This window comes from Semicossyphus pulcher, unplaced genomic scaffold (assembly GCF_022749685.1).
Source record: "Semicossyphus pulcher isolate SPU_LCO1_2020_fin unplaced genomic scaffold, fSemPul1.0.p SCAF_3, whole genome shotgun sequence".
Taxonomy (NCBI): domain Eukaryota; kingdom Metazoa; phylum Chordata; class Actinopteri; order Labriformes; family Labridae; genus Semicossyphus; species Semicossyphus pulcher.
In genome coordinates, this window is record NW_027211704.1 from 554,102 (window position 1) to 576,570 (window position 22,469).

General features: G+C 42.7%; 2 protein-coding genes across 4 annotated transcripts; one reads left to right on the forward strand and one right to left on the reverse strand.

Moving 5' to 3' along the window:
• Positions 1–717: 717 nt before the first annotated feature.
• Positions 718–5,001, forward strand: ddit3 (DNA-damage-inducible transcript 3). Of its 2 annotated transcripts, none has more exons than XM_069677837.1 (4): positions 718–843; positions 2,248–2,309; positions 2,812–3,065; positions 3,233–5,001. In XM_069677837.1, exons 3-4 carry the CDS (start codon positions 2,865–2,867, stop codon positions 4,016–4,018), a joined length of 987 nt encoding a protein of 328 aa, XP_069533938.1. In that variant the 5' UTR covers positions 718–843; positions 2,248–2,309; positions 2,812–2,864; the 3' UTR covers positions 4,019–5,001. The 2 variants fall into 2 exon arrangements, with proteins under 2 accessions (XP_069533938.1, XP_069533939.1); XM_069677838.1 differs by having other exon boundaries at positions 2,812–3,020.
• A 33-nt stretch (positions 5,002–5,034) lies between these two features.
• On the reverse strand, positions 5,035–22,111 carry mars1 (methionyl-tRNA synthetase 1). Of its 2 annotated transcripts, XM_069677839.1 has the most exons (22): positions 21,891–22,111; positions 19,650–19,740; positions 18,569–18,647; positions 18,112–18,243; positions 17,384–17,459; positions 17,003–17,187; positions 15,323–15,432; positions 15,017–15,133; positions 14,458–14,661; positions 12,731–12,932; positions 12,101–12,175; positions 11,722–11,892; positions 11,178–11,273; positions 10,353–10,470; positions 9,943–10,156; positions 8,540–8,671; positions 8,188–8,292; positions 7,768–7,963; positions 7,076–7,147; positions 6,754–6,780; positions 6,317–6,454; positions 5,035–5,748 (listed from the first exon to the last, which is right to left on the reverse strand). In XM_069677839.1, the coding sequence occupies exons 1-22, from the start codon at positions 21,991–21,993 to the stop codon at positions 5,599–5,601; spliced, it is 2,793 nt and encodes a 930-aa protein (XP_069533940.1). In that variant the 5' UTR covers positions 21,994–22,111; the 3' UTR covers positions 5,035–5,598. The 2 variants fall into 2 exon arrangements, with proteins under 2 accessions (XP_069533940.1, XP_069533941.1); XM_069677840.1 differs by lacking the exon at positions 6,754–6,780.
• Positions 22,112–22,469: the final 358 nt, after the last annotated feature.

A 22,469-nucleotide genomic window follows, 5' to 3' on the forward strand; every position in this document is an offset into this window, starting at 1 on the left:
CAATCAATCTGGTCCGGTAGAAAACTGTCGTTTAAAGGGGAGGGACGGTTTATTTTTTTTCCTTCCCCCTCGTGGATATACGGCATGAAAGGGGTGTGTGTATCTCAGTCTCAACGACAAACTTTAGACAACAACCTGAAATCAAAAGTCAGGTTAAGACGACTGATTCAATAATGAAATAACAACATTTAAGCGCTAAATTGATAGATAAAAGACGTTTTTACGGTAAAACAATTGGTGAGAAAATCGATTCAGCCTTTGTGTTCTGGAAACAAACAATTCTTCGACATTAGATATCCATGCATATATGTATATTTTTAGATTTTAGTTAGAGCCAACACTGTTTAATAAAACATGTTCTGATTCTGCTGGTGTTATCCCCAGCTAGAAATTGGTTGCCAAGCATTGCATCATTCCTTTCATGTGACTCCCATACGCCCCAAATTCGTCCTGGCCGTCTTATGACTGCATCACAATTGCTGCTCGTACAAACTATACAAGCTAGAGAGAACAACCAGCGAAGGCGACGCTAAGCCCCGCCTTCTTACTGATTTCGGGTCACTTTATTGGATGTCGCCAAGGAAAAGATCTTAACTCCGCTCTCCTAATTGGACCGTTAGAACGTCAGCCGTGCTCGTGCTGGCTAGGTTGTGATGAAACTACCTTCCCATGCATAGTTCGGTTGGCCTCTCCCTCAATATAAACACCGCCGGGAGTTTCCGAAAAATCACATTCAGCCGTCAAGACTGAACAATGGTTAACATGAGCTATCACCAATTTTTACTAAAATATCCACATTCGAGTTCTAGACAGTCGAGAAGGCGAGCGAATAGAAGAAAAAGGGTAAGTGGAGACTTTTGTCAATAGTTTTTGATATTAGTTGATGGGTGTTTTTCTGCGTTTCGGGGAGTGTCGGCTACTTATCGCACTCTTAAAGTGGTCTGGTGTGCTGTAAAGAAATACAGCATGTTTATGGCAAATACCTCGGTGCCCTTTTGAGAATTACAGTTGTCTTAATCAATCTCAAGTATACATAGAGTTGTTTTTTTAGTGATGTCTGCTTCTTCTGACAGCTGTCCAGTTCACGGACGGACTTAAAACTAGGAAGTTTGAGGTTCTGACAGGCGAGCGTGCCAAACGTTTTTAAACCATTTCGTTAATTTTGTTGCTACAACATTCATTCGCTTGTATTTTTAAATGTCATTTCATTTAACCAAACTAAGCGACATTAGCATACTCCACGTGACATCCTACAGTGTATTTCAGGGGCTTTTAACTTATAACACTGAACGGCATTTATTTTTTGACAGCTGTTTTCGTTTCTCACACTTTAGACAAAGCCATCTGGAGTAATGTGTACCACTGAATGAACAGATGTTCACGTTGGGTTATCTGTTTTACACAGTCCACTGTTTTCCTCTCACTGTACAGTTTCCTTTTGTTTCGCCCATTCCTCCTGCTGGACTTGCATTTCCATGACGTAACTGTCTTGGCTCACAGTGGACATGTATCCCAACTAAAAAAGAAAACATTTCTATTTTAATACAAAAATAAATACAAAAAAATAATCATTGTTACTTTTTATTTTTAAAACCTGTATTTTTAATGCCTGTATGGTATTTAAACGTGCCATTTACATCCAGTAAAATAGCATTTCTTTGTCATCACTTTTTTAACTCAGTTATTCACAACCAACGTCACATTTATGTATTATTTTTATTTTTATTTATTTTACCAAATAAAGGAAAAATGAGGAAATGCTTATTTATATTACATGTTTCAACTATAATCTTTGTCCACAATAATCGTAGTAAATATGAGAAATTGTTTTGGACTGCTTTAATCGATTAATTAAATCAGTACACCTGACTGTCAGACCTGGGGAGATCAATATCAGGATTTTCTCGTCGTTTTTAACCACTTGTTTATCGATCCCAGCATGCCTTAAAGACCGTAGAAAGCAGGGGGCGCAGTAGAGAACATTTTCGTCTTTGTTTACAAGATTTATGTGACAGGAATTTCTTTTTCTCCATCATTGCTGATCATTTAACAAATACTGACAATTGATTTGTGTTATTATAATTTTGCAAGCGTTAATATTTAATTGAAGGCACTTTTTAGCCAGTAAAAGCTTACTCTGTATTTGTGCAAATCATCATTTTGATTTTGAAATCTCAGCAAAAATTTCAGAATTAGACATTTTAAAATTTTTAAAGACTGACATATTAAATCCTCTCTTTCTTTCAGAATTATAGGGACGAGCTTTCTCCCACAAATCTGCAGACTTGATTAACAGAGACTTTCTAAAGGTAAATTGCTTTTCTTATGTGACATTCTGAATGCTGCATGTTTGAGAAGTTCAGGTTTCGAATGAATCAATTTGTTTATTTTAGCTTGAATTGGAATTGTGTCATCTAAATTTAATTTACATATTTTACATTTTCAAATGTCTCTTATCAGCATATTTAGTGCAGTGCAGTTCTTTCCTCACTTCGAGTCACTGTTATTCCATTCCACAATTAATGGGATTATACAACATACTTGACTTTGGTGTTGTTCTCTTTGTCGAGGTGTAAATCATTTTACAAATGAAAGGTTGCTTCCAGTATTTTCAATGAAAATGGACCCAATCCTTTACCTACAGATCTCACCAGTTATAGAAACGTAGATTCAAACGAACACGGCAGAGTTTTGTGACGGTTTTTTGAGCCTTTTTGTGAGTCGTGTAGTGTGCAACTGCTCTGCACGCTGCCTTCATCTTTCTAATTTTCTCAACCTCCCTGTGCCTGTTGCTGCTGCCCCCCCCCTCAGGTCCAGTGTGAACCGTGTGGCCGAGTATCTGTGCGTTGCGACTGACTGGGGAGATGACTGCCGAGTGGCTACACCTGCCCCCGCCGTACCCCCCTGGCGTGGGGCCGTTGTGTGGTGCAGAGTTGGAGGCGTGGTATGAGGACCTGCAGGATATTCTGGGCTCTGACACGGGAGGGGCAAAACTGGCGCGTGCCCCCACATGCACCGAGGTCAGTAGTTTGAAGAAAGAGATGGTTATCACACACGTGATGAGTGTGAGTGATTTCTCTGTTGTATTTTTGTAAAAATTTCTGGTTTTTAAGTTTCTTTTAGTGTTTTGCGTTGTGTTAACTTAATTACCGTTAATGTGTGACGTGTAACTGAATCACGCTGTCATATTTCAAAGGTTTTGACAGCTGTCATTTACATTTTGTGTTTGTAGAAGGAGCCGGAGTTTCTGGATGTTCTGGAGAGTTGTTCTCTGACGTGGCTTACAGACGGAAACCAGACGTGGGGCGAAGGTGCTCAGAGGGCAACTGAGGAGGTCCACAACCCCCAGCCTCTGCATCACACCTCATCATCATCCTCTTCTTCCTCCTCCTCTTGCATGAGTCCAGCTGTTGCAGAGGAGCGGCGGGCCGAGGCTGAAAGTGGAAGAAGTGGAGACAGCTCTGCAGGAGGCAGCGGGGATCTGCTGCCTCCGGAGTTCTTCGAGTTGCTGAGTGAAGGAGGAGTGGGAATGGTGGATCCAAGCGGAGCCGTGATCAGCGGCGGCTATTATTACCACCACCATCAACACCACCAGGCTAATAATAATGTCCATCCTGCGTCTCCTTCAGCCAGCGAGGAGGAACTGCCCTGTGTCCCCGATTCCCCGTCCTGCTCCTCCTCAGCCTCCCAGTCCCCATCTCAAAATTGTTCTTCTCCCTCATCACCCGTCTCCTCTCCCTCTGTCTACCCGACCTCCCGCCTGGGAAAACGCAAGCGGACCACCAGCGAGAGGGCCAACGGTGCCTTGTCCTCCTACGCCTCCTCCACGCAAAGATCATCCTCATCCTACACGTCTGCCAAAAAGAGTCGCAAAGAAAGAGAGCAAGAGAACGAGAGGAAGGTGCAGGAGCTGACGGAGCAGAACGAGCGTTTAAAAGCAGAGATTGAGAGGCTGGGAGAGGAGGTCCAGAGGACACGTCGAGCCCTGATAGAGAGACTAGTCAACACCAGGAAATGAGAGAAAATGAAAGACAGAAATTAAAAATGACAGGTCCTAAAGAATTGGAATAAGCAGTGGTGGGGAAAAGGTAACAAGGTGGTCATGAAATGCCTCTTAGACAGGGAAGGATTGAAACCAAAGATTTTTTAAGCGAGAGGATTTTTGGAAAAGACAGAGAGCTTAAGATGGCAAGAATTAGGGAAGTGATGAAAGTCAAGACAAGAGAAAGCACAGAGAGAAGGGCTGCAACAGCACTGCGGCAACAAAGAGACACAGCACGTACAAAGGAAAGGCAGAACAGACAGCTAGAAGTACAAATGATGCAGAGGTTCTGATGAATGTTTGTCATTTTAAAGATGCCTAACTCTCAAGATCCATCAAAAGGATGGCAGAGAAAACGTTCTGAGCATCAGATGATTTGTATGTAAGGACAGAAGGAACTTAACTCAAAGAGTGCATTTCATCGTCATCCCTTCCCACCATTTTGCAATAATTGTAATTCCTACATTAAGGGCTGCAATCTGGCTAGCAGAGATTATTCGCCCCCATTTGTGGAGAGACAAGAGCTCAGGAAAAGTCTGAAAGTGCCCAGTGCAGTGTGAGTATGAGAGAATGATTTTTTAAAAAGAGAGAATTCATACTCTTTCTTACTTTTTATAACCTATGGCTTGTGTGTATGTGCATTTAGACAAAGAAGTAGGACCCGGCTATACTTTCTAAGCTGACCTTTTCTATCAATAACGGGGATTTGAGGTAGAATGACCCCAAATTATTCTGCCCTGATTTACTATTTTTATATAACGCTGTAAGAAATTTATATATCTCAAACAATTGTAATGTAATGGCGTGTACTGTAAAATGCCAACATACTCACTGTTCCTTTCTCATCGTAGTCACATAAACTGTTAATTATAGAAAAATATGCATGGCTTTTATCATCGATGAATCAATTACATGTAATCTACCATAACATTTATTTTACCTTTCACTGTAAACCAAAATTTGCAATAAAAGAAAAAAATGTGCAATTTTCTGTGTCATGTAACGTTTATTGGTTTTTGTTTTATGAGCTGAACGATTTTTTGGTAAAAAAAATATGTTAAACTAGAGGGGGGGGGGGGGGGGGGCAAGAGGACAGACATTTTTTAACTGAACTTTTATTTATTTGCAGGATCCAAAAAAGGTTGTTTTTTTTTTAGCAAATGGAAAATAACAATTTTCCAGAGGATATAAAAAACATCTTTAAATGCGCAACACACCTTACAACGCTAATATCGTATGCTGACTTTATCACGGGGAGAGTATAAAATCAGTTTCTTTTGGTGGAGGGATTTGGAGAAATCCCTCCATTCTGTAGCTGCATTCATTTGACTCTCTCTTTGTGTGTTTTCATTTCCCCGTCGGCCTATCCAGCATTTCATTAGTCCTCAGTGCCAATACCACATTGTCTTAGATCCTGTCACGGCTTTGCCTTAAGCTAATACCCTCATCCCTTTCTCTGTGTACATCTCGTTCCCATTCTCCACTATCACACCTCAAACCATTCTTCTCTCCCCTTCCTCTGACTAACCTCAATCATTTAGTTTGTACTTCCTGTCTCACTTCTTCTTGCCCTTCTGAGGTGCCGGCTCAGGGCTCTTCCCCTCAGCCAGAGCCAGCTGTTTCTTCAGGTCCAGAAGTTTGGCCACCTCTGCTGTGATCACGGCCTTCTCCGCCTTCTGGGCTTTGAGCGTTCGCACTTTCTCGCCCTGTGACAGAGACAATAAGCGGGTTTAATACATTTTTTAACACTTCAGCTTATGTAGACAGTACGGGTTGGCAGCTTTCTTGTCAAACTGTACGCAATAAACTAAGGCGGCAATTTGCGATTTTGTTACTCCAAGCGTCTTACCGGGAAACTGTGAGAGCTAACATTTAATTCCCAATAATCGAACTGATGCATTTATAACGATACAAAAGACGTAAAATTTAAAAATGAAGAATTTGCAGATAAAATAATTTTGATCAGTTGATTGCAAACTCCAGCGTAACCAGATAGTTTGAAATGTAGCTTTGAGATGAGATGTTTTTGAGCGGCGGGCGGGTTGTTGCGATGTTGGAGCTGGTTTTCGTTCAGAACGGGAGATATCTTTAGTTCAGTTACTCCTGCTGTTAGAGGACTATTTTAAAGACAACACAATGCAATTAATTTAATGTTATTATTGTCAAAAATTTAAAGTGATGTTCTAATAAAATCTATCAGAATTTCTAAGCTTCTAAAAAATGTAAGAATTGGTTTTACAGCTGTTAGCTCAGCAGCGCGTTGAGCCACCTCACCTGCTCAGCCACAGCCTGTGTGAGCTGCTTGGCTTTTTCGGGGTCCACTCCGTTCGACGCTGCCACCTCAGCAGAAGCAGGAGCGGCAGGAGCCGGGACGGTGGCAGGTTGAGTGCCGGCAGCTTTCTGAGCCGGCGTCTGAGGGTGGACACAGACAGATGTAAACGTTTGAATTTTAGCCATTTTGATGGTTATTATGCACGGAGATGAGTTCCTTCATTTCAGACAATAACCCTCGTCACTCAAAATGTCGACGGGATTTTATGAGTCATAAAGTGTGAATGGACATAGAAATCACACTGGACACACGGCGATGAGTGAAAAGTGAAAATCTGAGGGCGTTAGATGAGCTGCTATTGTTAGTGAAGGCATGCGCTAATCAACACTGACACAACAGCACCAGCGTGGACTCTTCACACACAAATACTGCTCGATACCTTTTTTTTAGGGGGTTCGTCTTCAGGCTATAGGCAGGCGGCAGAGGAGAAGGTTTGAGAAGGATTATTTTTATCCTCATGATGGATGCTAAATACACAATTTAAACATTTATAGCGTGTTTGCTCTGCATGTTGTTTCAAAAGACAGATACGCTGATTAAATACGAATGCATCCTCATGCAGACAGTCTGACAGAGGAGCGTGAGCGCCTACGCATTGTCAATTCTTTCTTAGTTCATTATTCATAAATAGTCAACCTATATTACTACAAGATCTGACTGCACTCATACACAGACCATTAGGCATCATGAACATCAAATACCTGCTGTCCACCAAATCTCTTCTTCAAAGACTCAATCTGGTCCACCTCCAGTTTCTGGAACAGCGGACTGACCTGCGAATAAAGCGGGGAACAGAGAGGAAGAAAAAAAATACATTTACGAATATTAAAAAAGTTTGCACTGCATCCTTTAAAGGCCGGTGTACATTTAACCAGGAGGCTTTGAAGAAGATCATACATGTCACTGAGCAGATAACTACGCATGACAAGTGATCATGATTACAATGTTCGATGCAGCTTTACAGTTGTATCAAAGATTATCAGAGGAGTCGTGAGCACATAAGGTGCGTGCGTTTGGTGCATTAGTGCGGCATTAGAACAGTGTCGCATGCTGCTCGTTGTTCGGACACCTCAGTCACGAATCGTGACAGGCTTTGAGATCAAATGTTGACAGGTTGCTGCAGACACGGGTCAACACAATCAGGCCTGAAGGGACAAGAGGCCTGAGAGAAACTTGCTGTTCGAAGGCTGAGCCCTGGAAACACCGTCTAGGCTATTATTCTTAAGTGTGGGTGTGTCCTCCAGAGAACGGAAATATTGGCAGACTATTGCATCCTCATTGTATCACCCAGCGACAACATTCAGGAGGTTCCACAGGTCTGTGTGTGTGTGTACATGTATGAACTGTGTGTGTGCGTGTGTGTACATGTGTGAACTGTGCGTGTCGTACTCACAGTGCCAATGCGGTGGCCAGGACACAGGGCACACACAAAGGTGCCCGTGCCTTGCAACATGGTATTGACGCAAGACTGAGGGGCGTTGAGTTGATCCCTGATGGTTTGACTGACCGTTGGCATGTACGGCGACAGCATCACTGACAACAAGCAGGCGATGTTCACAGACACACCGGTCACTGTGCCCGCTCGCTGCCTGAAGAGGGGAGACAGAGATCAGTCAGTGAATTCAAACGTTAATCAAATCTGCTCAGAGATACATGACTGTGGAAGGAGGAGCCATTTTTGGAGAAGGTGAATGGTCCGTCCCTGTTGGCTGTCACTCAAATGTGTAAATTCTCATTTTAAAAGAAAGCAGAGTACAAAACAGATCCATCTTAGGTTCATGCATGAGTGTTAAGTTGGTAAAGGCACTCTCACCTCTCTGTGTCTCCTCCCTTGATCTTCTTCCAGGGTTCATTGACCTGAATGTACTGGTTGCCATGGCGAGAGATGTTGAGGATGTGTTTCAGGGCGTCACGGATTCTGGAGGAGCGTTTCAGAGACAGTTTAATGATAGGACGACACTGATAACAAACCAACATTAAAGGAAGGTGTGTGACCCCAACCCATCGGTTTATAAATAATCTTCAGTGTCAAAATATGGATTTACCTGGCGTGCAGATACATCTCAGGTGATGATAACATTACTAATGTGAAAGTAACCTTTAATCAACCTTTAAATGTCTAAATGTCCCAAAGCAACCTTGTGATGTAACTTTAATGGTCTCACTTGACTCTGTCCATGAGCTGGATGTACTGCTGCAGCTCCCAGCCCACCACAGCCAGCAGCTTCTTATCTTCCTGCTGTAGCTCCATCGCAGGCACACAGCCCTCAAAGAACTTGGCGACAAACATGCCAGCTCTGGAGGAGAGAGGGAGAGAGGAGGACTTCAGCAAGACAGATACAGAAAAATATGGGGGTCAGAGAGAGAGGGGAAAACGAGAGAGGGCATGTAACTTGACTCGCTAATTGTTTATAAATTATAGATGTTGTTGCCAGATGTAATACAGCGCTCTGCCAGTGTAAACTAACAGTGCGCTGTATTGATCCTCTTCACAGCCCCTTCACCACCTTTAAGTTGTAGCTGCAGCTCGTCAGGAGTTTTACGTGTACATTGGGAGGCTGTTCATAGTGCGTAGGTTCTTGTCATGTCTGATGCAACATGCTGTTCTGTATTTTACACACCTCTCGGCCTGTGAGCAAAACGCTTTGACATGTCAGGTTTAACTGTGGTTCTGACGTGTGAGCATGAACTTTGTGTGACCTGCATTTTTAATTTGTTGTAGTCATTTGATTAGTGAAGCCCTGAGGGTTTCTTTCTTTCATCCTGGGAAAATAAAGACAAACATTCTTACTGTTACAGTAGATTAATTATGCTTATCAATAAAGTCCCATTATCTGGTTAATATTAAGCAAAGATTCGCCCTTTTAGGTTCGTCAAGCAGGTTATCTGACACATTCTCAACCGAACAGCAATGAGCTGGATCAGCCCATCATGAAAGCATTAATGAATGTGAATAAAAGAGGCACGAGATGGACACTCTGTCGCTAATGATGTGGTGATTTAGTGAATGGATCCAGGCAAGGACAGGATTTCTATTCTGAAGCAGAACACTTTCTACCTCCATCACCTGAGGCTCAATGCAATCTACAAGATATTTTTGAACCAATTAGGCATCAGCGTTGCTGCCCGAGACCAATTTGAAGATCAAGGTACTTTGGGAAAAAAGCTGCTGAGAAAAATCTTTGATGTGGGATTTAACCCTGATCTTTTAAAAATCATTTGAGGCGATGTAATTGGGGCTAAATTACGCCATCCCAAACAAATTTAGAAGACTGGGATGAGCCTCTTGTAATAGTTACCGCTCGAACAGACTTTTTTTTCAATGAGTGCAACTTCATATATAAACTTAAACTTTATAATTGGACTGGATGACAATTTTATAGTGAATTAACTTTTTGGGTGAAACTATGTGAAAAGCTGGATTGCCCCATTTTTTATCTCACATGAACTTTTCTCAACTTGTCAAAAATAATTAAGACAGAAAGAAACCAGACAATAGGGAGAGTTCAATTCTGACATATTACTTTAACCACATGACTCCCCTGTAGAAAGCACAACTATTACCAACCTGTTGATAAAGTTGCCCAAGTTGTTGAGCAGCTCGGAGTTGTTCTTCGTAGCCATGTCAGCCCAGGAGAAGGCCGAGTCCTGACCCTCTGGACGCACGTACAGGAGGTAGAACCGCCACACGTCGGAGGGGATGCCCGTGTCCATGGCCATGTCTCCAAACACACCAACACCGCGGCTCTTAGAGAATTTAGTGTCCTCGTAATTCAGATACTCTGTGGGGAAGTTACAGCATCAGTTACTGAACAAGCTGAACCTTCATTTCCAGTGTAAATCCTGTTATTCAAGATAACAGCTAAACAGAGTGAGTGTTCCCTGACAGTGTGTTGGAAACTATTTAAGATCAGGTGAGAATCTCAAGTAGTCTAAAATATAAAACAGCATATGAATAAGTGATCAGAGGTTGCTTACCTGTGGCAACAAGGTGGTTGACCAGAGTGTAGTTGTCCTGCGCTCCCAGTAGGGAGCAGGGAAACACCACACTGTGGAACGGCACATTGTCTTTGGCCATGAAGTTGTACAGCTCCACCTGGTGGCAGAGACACAACACTGCAATGTGAGGATGACATCATATTAGATCATCATGAGATCATCTGGTTCAAAGAGGACTTATCAGCTCTCCCAACCCCCAACACACTCTCTCTCTCTCTCCCTGCACATACAGGCCATCACACACGTATAACAGGAAGTCAGTCCTGGGTTTGAGACGGACATGAGATGAGTCAGTGAGAATAACAAGGTCGTTTGTTCATGTTTCAGGTAAGAACTGAACGAGATCGCTGACGAGAATGAGTCTCCAGCTGGACACTTGTTTCGTACGCGTTACATGGACACAACATTTTAGTGATGACAGAATCACGAACAGCAGAAGTCCAAGATCCGATTACAGACTCATCATGCAGAGACCTTTAGCTCAATGAAATGTATACAAATGTTACTGTGTGTGGATCCCTCCCCTCTGCGGGTACAAAACTGAACGTGTGTTTTGTTCATAATCAAAGGGGTTATGTCTTCCTCTGTTTCACATTAGGCTCATATGGGGCAGGGAATTACACCGAGTTTCTATGGAGAGACCAGAAGACCAGATGGGGCAATAAAAAAAGCAATCAGACTCATTCTGTTTGGTGAAGAGGACAAAAATCTGTGCCGAGCTCGTGCGTCAGTGCTCTGCTCGGCTCATAGACTCTGACAGCATGTGTTGGTGGGGGGGGGCGAGGATGAGTTCGGGTTGGTTACCTGATTGGGATTCTTCCACCACTTTTCCCATTTGTCGGTGTAGTTGGCAGTAATGGACAGATAACCAATAGGGGCGTCAAACCATACGTAGAACACCTGCAGAGAAAATAAGAGTGAAGAGTGACGAATGATGAATGATGCACATGAATCATACTGAACAAAAACACAGGAGGAATGGAAAATATCCTCTGACCTGCATACAGGTGTTAAAGTGACGGTGCATATTTCCCTAACCTCTCGTGTACACAGAAGTATTACAGGTGTGTACCTACAGAAGCCGTCAGACATGTTTAGACATGTCTGATCTAGAGAATCTCCCAGTGACGCACAAGCGTGCTATTATTAAGAAACTGCTGTCATCAGTGACTGCAAACAGCTAATGAAGCGCAGACTCATCCTCAAAGTTTAATTAGGATCCGGACCTCAAATATCAGGTGTCTGTTTTTACCTGCTGAGAACGTGTGTAATGAATGCAGAGTGGTAGAGTGGTGTGTGCATCTTTTCTACTGTGTAATACACAAGAGAAAAGGAATGCTCTACACACCTTCTCTTTAAAGTCAGGATGAGGTACAGGTGTTCCCCACTTCAGGTCCCTGGTGATGCAGCGAGGTTTGAGTCCGTCTCTCAGCCAGGAGCGAGTGATCTGTTTGGCATTTGCGGTCCAGTCTCCTGAGCCGGTTGACTTGTCGAGCCACTGCTCCAGCTGAGTCTCTAGCTGCATGTGAGACAGAGGGAGAAGGAAAACACGTCTTAACTCTAAACCACAGCTCTCGAATGAGTCAGGCAGTTTATATAATGAAATTAGCACATGGATAACTGCCTCCCAGAGCACTCCGACATTGAATCCTACTTCACACTACTTCCTACTTCACACTTAGCTCGTTGAGAAAGCACTGCTTGTGCAACCCAGAGTGAAACCATACCTTTGGCAGATCCAGGAAGAGGTGTTTGGAGGAGCGGATGATCGGAGTCTGCCTGCAGACTTTACACTGGGGTTCCTGGAGGGGACAGACGTTACACACGATCACTTAGGGTTCATGTAATCCGTCTAAAAATGCAGTTTAGGGGAAAATGTTTTCATCCATAAATGCAAAAACAGGTTCCACACAAAAACAATGCGTCATCACCAGTAAAGGAAAGCTTGTAGTGTTAGCCTCTCTGATTAAAAAGGATTCCTACCATCGGTCAGACTTTTCAGACAGCAGCCAAAATAAACCACACGTGTACTAATGCTTCAATAAATGATGTGAATATATGTTGTGGTGTAGCTGCCTTACAGACCTCGTCCTCAATACACTTGTTCTCCAGCGATTTACATACTTGTGTTTATTTATATGCACTGTGAACCTGGAACAGCTGAAAGTCGCACTGGGACATCTAACAGTTAATAATGTTGTTAATATGTAATATGTTAATAATGTTGAAGATGAGGCTCAGGACAGAATGTACCATCACATGTTTACCATGCCCAGAGTACGTCACCATAATGATCCTTAGGACAGTCAGTTTATGCTATAATGAGTCCTCATGATCATCCTCCTCTTCCGACTCACCCTGAGCTCCACGGCGTTGATGAGCCGGCCACACTTGTCACACTGGTCACCTCGAGCTTCTGGGTAGCTGCAGTGGGGACAGACGCCTTCAACGAAGCGGTCGGCGAGGAAGCGCTGGCACTTTTCACAACGCAGTTGCTCCACCGTGTCTTCTACAAGGAAACCGTGTTTGTGGATTCGCCAGAAAATGTCCTGGGCTATCCTGAAAGGTTAAGAGTGGATGGAGAGGGTCGAAAGATATTTTATGGGTTATGATTTGGCACAAGAAACAAATATTTGGGGCGCTGGTTTAGCTCCATTGGTGGAGCAGGCGCCTCATGTACAGACGCCACAGTCCACGACGCACTGATCGCAGGTTCGGCTCCCGGTCTGTCCATCATTTTGTGCATGTCGCCCCCCCCCTCTCCACCCCCCACATTCTCTCTTCAGCTGTCATGTGAATAAAGGCAAAAAGACCCCAAAAATAATCTTTAAAAAAAGAAAAACATATCTGACCCGAGGTGAAGGTGTGTGTTATGTGAGAACAAACTGACCACCAGCTCAGATTGATACTTCCTCTTCCCTGTTAAAATCATGTAAACTTCATTCATCAGTATAGTAATTACAAAATGAAGCGGTGTAAAGAGATGGTGTGTTATTGTTGTAGTAGATGAACAAAGAGCTGCAGGTAATCCTTGGTGGTGGGTTGGTGAATGTAAAATGTTAGTTTTAACGTCTGATGCACTTTTCATGAATTAAATCCAAAGTCTTTAATCTCTTGGCCCTTGTCATTCTTCAAAGAGCGTGCTTCTGGTGCACAGTGTTTGATGCCTTTTATGTTGTGCGCTTTAAAAGCAAAGGCTCCGAAACAAGAGTTTCTATCTTTGCTCTCCTTTCAGATGCACAAGCTTAAAGATGTGAGTCTCATATTTACTGAGAGAGCCTCCTTTTTGTATCGCGTTTACACTCACGAGAAGGTAAACCCACCATCACTCCATCTGTCAGGTCTCATTTAAACACCTACAAACAAAACAGTGTGACACCTTATCCATGAACACGCGCACATTACTCTCATTGTTTCAATAAGTCCTCACAGCATCAGTCCATAACTTTGGAGCCATACATTTTACCTTCAGACTGCAGTTACCTCATCAATATTATAGAATGGATTACTTTACTAAACAACGTCTTATTCATTTTTCATAGATCGACTCTGCCAATATGTTTTTGGACTTCTTAAAAAGGAAGTTATGAAAAGTGAAACTGTTATAAATCATACTGCAGGTGACCCGAGTGCGAATGTACCTCTACACACCCGTCAGCTTAGTTATCACATGTCTGACTTATTCATTATGACCGATGTCACACATGACGAGTGAACTTCTTGACACTTTGCAGCTACATAAATAAATTAAAACTTTTTCAAACAGGATTTTTTGGCAAGAAAAAACCTACATTTGACAATCCTGCTCAATAATCTCTAAGATTACGAAGGCTAGAATTCATGCTTCAGAGGGCTAGACATACACACCAGTAACTACTGCAAGATTATAGTAATCCAACGTTACGTAATGGTATAGTAATCGTATGGAAACGTGTTTGCCCTTTGATACCAAAGCTAAGCAGGGTCAGAACTACATCCAACCCACGAGGAGAGCACGGCTGTGAGCGCTCGATTAATCCTGGAGTCCCGTTTAGCTTTAGCTTGGTTATTCATCAAGGAGGAAACAGAAAATACTTCTACTTACTCTGTCTGCTTCTCGGTGGTGGTTCTGCCAAAGAAGTCGAAGTCGATCTGGAACCACTTGTAGATGCTGGCGTGAATGGCATGGTACTTGTCGCAGATCTGCTGCGGCGTCAGACCCTCCTCTCTGGCCTTGTTCTCTGTCGCTGTGCCGTACTCATCGGTGCCACATACAAACAGCAGCTTCCAGTCTCGCAGGCGGCCGTACCTCACAGGAGAAAACACAAGGACTTAGTACAGAAACAAAGAGTCCTAATATTACCTCTGGACGCTGACGCCTCTGGCCACAGTTATCGACGGCAGCGGTGACATATTGTTAAGATAATAACAGTGAAGGGTAAGCAAGGTGAGCTGCTAAATGCCCCAGTGGATAACCTGTCTGTGAAAATCAAATAATATGGACTGCAATATTCAGATGGTCTTCAAATTCATTACATTACAAGACTGTGTAAGCTTCTATGTAAATACGTCAGCAATAAATAAACATTATATGTGTACGACTGATTACCTGTATGTTGTTGGCTCTAACTGTAGAAAGAAGGAGGAACTACAAGATCTCCTACCTGCAGAAGACATCAGCGCTGAGAACACAGCCGATGATGTTGCCCAGGTGGGGGACGTTGTTGACATAAGGCAAAGCACTGGTCACAAGCACGTTTCGCTTGCCCTCCTGTGGCAGGCTAAGCAGAAAAAAAAGGTGCTGATTTTATGAGTCCTGATGAGTAATATCTGAACATCCAAATTTCTACAGGAAGATGATCTTAAGGGTGAGGCGATCCCCGCAACATCAATATCCTTTAACAGCAACATGCTCACTCGCTGCGTCCCAGGGTCAGAGTTTCTGCTGAAGGCATAGAATAAGGACTTACATGGGATGCTGTCTGTCTGTAGCCGATGAGCAGGTGTTCAGACCTTTACTCCAGGTGAGAGCAGCCGCCTCCATCTCCTCTTCTGAAACCGCGCGCTCACCTTCCTCAGCCTAAACAAACATTTACACAAAGACAATCGTCAACAGGAGAAAAAGAATACGGACTTTGTAATCTCCACGAGAAGATATCTGCACCTGATTCTGCTGCTTAAGTTTAATCTGTTCGATTTCATCACTGTTGCTAAATAACTCTAAATACTTCTTTGACTTTTGAGTGTTTTTGATTCATGTATAAATTATTTCATATTTTGTAGTTTCTAACCGACACACAAAAAGAAATTATAAAACTATGTTTCATTAACAATTAATAATGAACTAGCTTTAGGGACACAAAGCCTGAACATCAAAATGAGATCAGTTTCAACATGATGTTAAAGAGCTAATAACAAGAGGAAGCAGTGCAGCGTACGCACAGAGCTGCTTCACTTCATTTGTCTGCCTCTGAAGAGAACTGTTCACACACTGATGATAAACTGTGAGAACAATCAAGCTGTGATTCTGCAAGTGTTTCCTGCAGGGGCCGTCCTTATCAACATCCATCCTTTCTACAAGTCACAAATAAAAAGACAGAAAGTATAACTAGTGTCGAGTTACAGAAGTATCGTATTATAGTAATATATTACTGTTAGCAGTAACGCAGTAATACAACACGTTACCACCTGAAGATGCAGGTGCAGCACCTTGTCTCTGTCCTCAGGTTGGTTTACTGACGTGTGGATTGGCATATGATCATAATAATAACACGTGGGGTGGGTGCACGTATTACTCCTACAGGGGAGAGGCTTCATCAGGCTGTAGGCCTTCAATCTCAGGCACCAGACATGTGTTACAATGACCTGGAAACTGGAGCCTTTGTGCTTTGATGCTATGACACAACAGTCCCCACGTCCATGCTACAACAGGCCTAATGCTCAAAGTAGTGTAATAACACATTACTAACAGAGACAGTAACGAAGGTAGCATGTCATCTATAACATATTATTATGTAACTTGCCCATCACTGCTCATGGCTCTTCAGTGTTCAAGGTTTGAGAAGTGTATGTTCAATATGAACAGTGGCCACAAATATCACCAACTCCCACTTGACCTTTTGCCCTCTAACCCCTACGCTCTGGCATTTAGCAATCTGAGAGACACATACTCTGCAGCTGTCTCTGTACGGAGCCACACAGTAAGTGCTGCTGTTTGACTGACACATGTTCAAATCCTCTAAAGAATCAACCTCCACATGCTGCATGTTCTAAAACCAAATATGGGTGTTCATTTAGCCCTCAAAGAGCCAGGTGGACTCTTAAGGTGAGAGTGTCTGCTTTACAAGAAAGCCCTGCCTGCCCAGTTCAGCGCGGAGAATCCAAGCAATGCAACCCCTTTGAATGTTTTCACTTCCCTAAAGACAGTAAATGTACGGAAGGAAAAGTGTGATGAGGCATGTGTCCTGGTTGTGTTAGCACACCTATTGCATGAAGAACAGAAAAACACGTTTTCTTGGAAACCTCACAGGGCATACATGTTTCCTGAGGCACGATCACAAATGTAGTTCGGCACTTAAGCACCTCTGGATGCTTTTTGTTCAGTGAGAATGCTTCAAGCCTAACAGTCATCCTGATGATAAGACTGGTACCTCAGCAGGGCTGCTGTTGCATGGCTGAGAGTCTCTGCACTGGCTGCTCTGAGGGGCAGGCTGCTTCTGCATGTAGCTCTTCATGCCCTGCAGGCCTTTTCCCTGCAGCACTTTCTGAGCAGCAGACTGCACGCTCGGCACACCAGCCCCACGGTCAAACCAAGTCATCACACACTTACGTTCACCTGTAACAAAGAGAGAGAGGGAATGATAGGGCAGAGCGGAAAAGGAAATCGAAGGGTCGAGGTAAGGATGGTTCGGACATGGAGAACAAAAAGAACATTTACAAATAAAACATGCAGAAAAATCAGGTATTTAAAAGGTAACGGATGCGCAATTGATGCATGGTTTATAACAACATTAAACTGTATAGTTTCTTACCCAATGCTAGTGAGGAGTCGGATAAAATGGGGAACAGTGCAGCCCACAAAACAACATCAGCAACTGAAACTGCTTCCTGAAATACAAAAGATTTTAATGAATATTTAAAGCTGTTAAAACACGTTTCATGTGTCATCCAATCAAAAACAGAAACTCTTTTTTGAAAGCCTAAAGGGTCAGGGTCCCTCCCGGTCTGCTGTGACGTTCTACACACAGAAGAGCCCTGAGGAGGACTATTTTCAGCATGGTTGTTTTGTGCGCTCACTAAACGTGGACTATATGTTCTGCTGTGACTGCCTCACTGTGAGTGAGGTTCCTTCGAGCCATGCCAATCACCAAGAGACTCAACAAAACATATTTCTGTGCTTGTGAAATATATGACAGACACAGATGACTTATTGCCAAAGGGGCTGCAAATACCACAGAGAGCTCATCTCCCCCTCACCCACCCACACTGAGGCACATCTGCAACATAAGGGACCTCCTCCCCAGATAAATCGTTTCAAGTTTAAAAATGCATCACTTGCTCAGCATCAGCCGCTGAAAAAAAGACAAGAAGAAGAAATGTTGCCCGAGGAGCCTGATGGCACCGAGGAGACGCTCAGTAAAGCTCAGCTGAGCTTCCAAAGAGACATAATGAACTCTTGACTTGATCATACATCATATACTCTGTTTGTTTTTATGTCTTTACTTTGCTCTCACTACACAAAATGTTAAAAATGTGGTACCCCGGTTAAATATGGCGTGTTCCCCTTGCTCAAGCTCTGCTCCAAGTAGTTGAGGGGCCCCTGGAGGAGGTTGGACACCTCTGATCCTTTTCCCTGCAGCACTGCAACGTGAAGAGCCTGCAGCAGTGCTGGCTGCACACAGAAGACAAAACGATGAATTACAATTGATTGAATGACATCAGATCAAGCAGTAAACCACAGAGCATGACTGAGGTCAAACAGGTCATTTCCTTAAACCCTCCTGAGCATGCTCATTGATTTCCTCTGTACACTGTTCTTTTGAGAAGTGGATTTTAAATCATTAAGCTGCATGGATTAATGTCCCCTTCAGTGAGGAGCAGTAAGATGAGTCTGTACAACAGACAAAAGCAAGAATTGAAAATAATTTGCATCTAAAAGAAGTTTGCTGTTTTACACAACAGATCACTGACAGGGTCTGTGTTTATATAGATCTTACCTGAAGATCTGTGGCCTCCCATTCAAGCCACTGGCTGCAAAGTTCACTGCAGTCTTGTCCGCTTACTTCAAACAGATATCTAACATGTTAGAAAAGGAAAGGCGAAAGACGGAGGTCAAACAGTTGCAGCATTCTTGCTTTCAAAAGGATTTTCTAATGTCATGTGCCAAATAAACATATAAAATATCAATACCATATGTTCTACCGACACACCCCATATTCTTGCATCAGTCACAGTGCGCCTCAACATTTTATAGAAATGTAAACATTAAAAAACAGAAGCTGAGAAGGATACTGTTGCCAAGATGTTGACACCAATTTACATACAGTACATGTCATATAAACATTATAGCTTTAACACTTTTATAGGAAACAAACTGCTCGGCTGTTGACAGCGGATCCGTCTGTCCGTCTGATCCTGTTCAGAGTCGCGGGGGGGCTGGAGCCTATCCCAGCCGTCATTGGGTGACTCAATCACAGGGCTGACACACATGCGTTCATGCTCACATCTACGGGTCATTTAAAGTCACCAGTGAGCCTAACGAGCATGTCTTTGGACTGTGGGAGGAAGCCGGAGTACCCGGAGGGAACCCCCACATGCACGGTGAGAACATGCAGACTAACACAGAGAGGCCCACCACGTCTGAACCGGGATTCAAACCAGGAACCTTCTAGCTGTGGGGCGACAGCGCTAACCACTGCAGCACCGACGTGCAGCCCGGATCAGTTCTCCCACATTACAAAAACACTCTTATTTATCTTTAGGAGTTTTCTATCATGCGGATTATTTAGGTTTTAATTGCAAAGCTTTTTAAACATCTATCTCGGACATTTCTGCTGCCACAGCTATCAGCTGAGGTGTATGTAACTTTTAGGGTTCACAGTCACGACATTACAACCTGAGCACGTACAGCCAAACTTATCTGTGACCAACTGAGAGTCAGAAAAATATATTTTTTGGTGTTGAACAGAGCCTTAAGAATCATGGATATCTGAACAATGATATAGAGTCAGTGATTAAAAGGGTTAACATTGGCATTCATAAATTAACAAGCAGGAAGGAGGTCTTTCGTCTACTGACCGGCAGATGGCATTGGAGCTGAAAAGGTGCAGTCCGCTGGGCAGGAGCAGAGCGGGCAAGGCTGGACGGCTAAGGAAGGGCACCACTCTCTCTGTGGAGAAAAACACTGTGCTGTCAATGTTTGTTCAGATAACACCAAACAAGATGTACGAAACAGCAGCATTATTATGCAGATGAGCATGTTTCTAACTAAACAGACCAGAACCATCTGATGGTACCAACTGTAAATCATCGTTCTAACAGCTGGGTCTTTGGAGGGAGAGAAAAACAACCTACATCCATAAGAGATCATTTATTCCAGCACTTCCTGATTGTATTTTAATTCAATGCAGCATCTTCAGGAGAACTAATAACAGAAGACTTCTTAAGGATTATCCTGTGATCAAATTTCAGCCCCAGTACTTCCTGAAGTTCCTTTTATGGTCTTTGAGGAACAACAGGTCAAGTAGAAGGTCAATGATTCATCTGGAATTTATCAGAACTCAGCGCCGATCACAACATGATGATGAACTGGACACTACGTTTACCTTGATATATGTGCAATATATAAAACTAATGAATCAACTGATAGATAAGAGACATGTGGGATATGCTCTCAGTTTAATCAACACTGTACAGCACTGTATATATTATTTGTCAAGTATTAAATTAATCTCCAACTATTTTAATAACTGATTAATCTGTCTGACCGGTTTCTTAAGCAAACAAGTCAAAATGATCTTATTCTAGCATCCTAATGTTTAACCCCTCGGTGACAGTGAACTATCGTTGGGTTGAAAACAAAGCATTTGAGTGCATCATCTTGAGCTTTGGGAAACAGGGATCCACAATGTTCACATTTACATTTCATAGACCAAACAAGTTAGAATAACCTTCAGATTAACCGACATGAAAATAACTGCTGGACTTACTATATTTTTCAACCAAGTTTAAACAACACGAGTACTGACTTGTATCATACATCTTCTTCCACACACCTAATATTGCTACATACATACATAATGTATTTCTGTCCACTTTGATCATACACTCTGTGGCTGCATGCTCAGGTCTGAGAAGCCTCTCTAACATGATACAATATGACCATAAGCCCAAAGCCAGGATGTATAACCAAGTCAATATAAATACATTCCTCTACATTTCAGCATATAGTTTATGTTCCAAAAGAAATGCATCAAGATGCAGCTTCTTGAGTATATCCAGCCATATTCTGTTTTCAAAGGTAGTACTGAATGCAAACGTTCCCCTTGTGAAACTCGTGGTTAAATTAAGGACTGTTTGCATTAAGAAGTCTCTCTTCATAAAACAACTTTCCACTGTTGTTCAGAGTTTAGACATTATTGGTGTCCAATCCTGAGGAGAAATGAGTGATTCATACAGATGGTTCATCAATATATTATACAGACTTTCGACTCTATCAGTAAACATTACGGCGTGTCTTGGCAGGCGATACACTGGATAAACCAGGAGTTTTGTACACATTGTCCCTCTCTCTCCTCCTCTGTAAATAAGTCTACCTTCTTCTGTTGCTGAAATACATTTTCATTTTCCTATGATTTCTGTCAAAGTTTAGTTTGGTGCAGCCTGACCCGCCATGCAGAAATAAGAGAATAGCACTGTAAGCAAGATCATATTTTGAGCTGGAACACAGTTAGCATGTTGAAGTCAGCCTTTTAGCTTTCGGAAAATATTTTCTATTTCCAAAAACTCTGACAGACAGATTACACACATTTTCTTATATATATGTGCTATAACAAGATATGTGCTTGAGCCTGTATGACAAAGCCCTAAGCCCTAAGACATATACGTTTTTAGCTCAAATACAAGTGAATATGGATTGTTCCAGTCATGACAGGTACAGAAACATACTGTGCAGGTAAAAGCCAAACACCTGAGGCTAAACAAAGAATACATAATGCTACACAAAGTGAACTAAAACAGGACAAACAAAGCAGTAATGTACAGTAAGAGACTCTTCTAGCCTTTTCTCAGAAATAGATTCACGTACCCCATTCATCAATGACTGACACTGACAGGCAGGTGATCACTTGAACAAGTCTACAGCTAGCTAACGTTAGCTAGCCTACAGCTTCGACCGACAGTTACAACACAAACTCAACTGAAACTCCATAAACTACATTTAATGATTCAACGGCCCCAAGTTTAGCAAACAGCTGATGTTGTTAGTCGACTTTGAAGGTAGAGGCACACACTAATATTAAGCTAACCATGCTGTCTTACCTTCGTGGTTGACATACTGAACGTCACACTGAACTCCAGTCACGTCTAAAGCAGCTAACACCTTCAGGCAATGCGGGTTGCCTTCACTTACGAACAGCTTCATTTGACCGTTGGTAGCTACTCCGCTATGCTGGGACTGATGACTGGCTTTAGCGGTGGGAATATATTTACTTAAAAACAAGACAAGAAGCTGCTAGTAAAACTTTAACAGTGAGTGCCGTCCACACGCTGATGCAAGCAGTGTCGGCATTTTACAAATGGCGGAGATGTAGTTCCTTAACGCCGTCTGTGTCCTTAACAGAAGTAGAAGCTGTTTGTCAAATGGACTACACTTCCCATAATCCACTTCCAGGAGCGTAACTGGCGACAAGCACAAGGTTGCTTGTTCTTATTTCCATTGCAGCACGGTTGGGCGGAATCAGTCTCTCGTGATGAACATTACATACCGGGAGACGCCGTGTAATTAAATATGCATCACAGAGTTTTCAGTCATCTCATTGGTTCTTTGTAAAATCATATTGTGCGCTTTTAGCCAATCTTCACCCACCGGACCCAGACAGCGAAAGCTATTTTTTATCC

Excerpts from the sequence above, each read along its gene's own strand:
- mars1 (XM_069677839.1), bottom strand. The coding sequence starts at position 21,993 with ATGAAGCTGTTCGTAAGTGAAGGCAACCCGCATTGCCTGAAGGTGTTA. Across the intron at positions 15,433-17,002 it reads GCAACAGCAGCCCTGCTGAG|GCTGAGGAAGGTGAGCGCGC; the intron begins GTACCAGTCTTA and ends ATGTTTGTTTAG. Across the intron at positions 12,176-12,730 it reads TCAACGCCGTGGAGCTCAGG|GAACCCCAGTGTAAAGTCTG; the intron begins GTGAGTCGGAAG and ends TGTCCCCTCCAG.
- ddit3 (XM_069677837.1), top strand. The coding sequence starts at position 2,865 with ATGACTGCCGAGTGGCTACACCTGCCCCCGCCGTACCCCCCTGGCGTG. Across the intron at positions 3,066-3,232 it reads TTATCACACACGTGATGAGT|AAGGAGCCGGAGTTTCTGGA; the intron begins GTGAGTGATTTC and ends TTGTGTTTGTAG.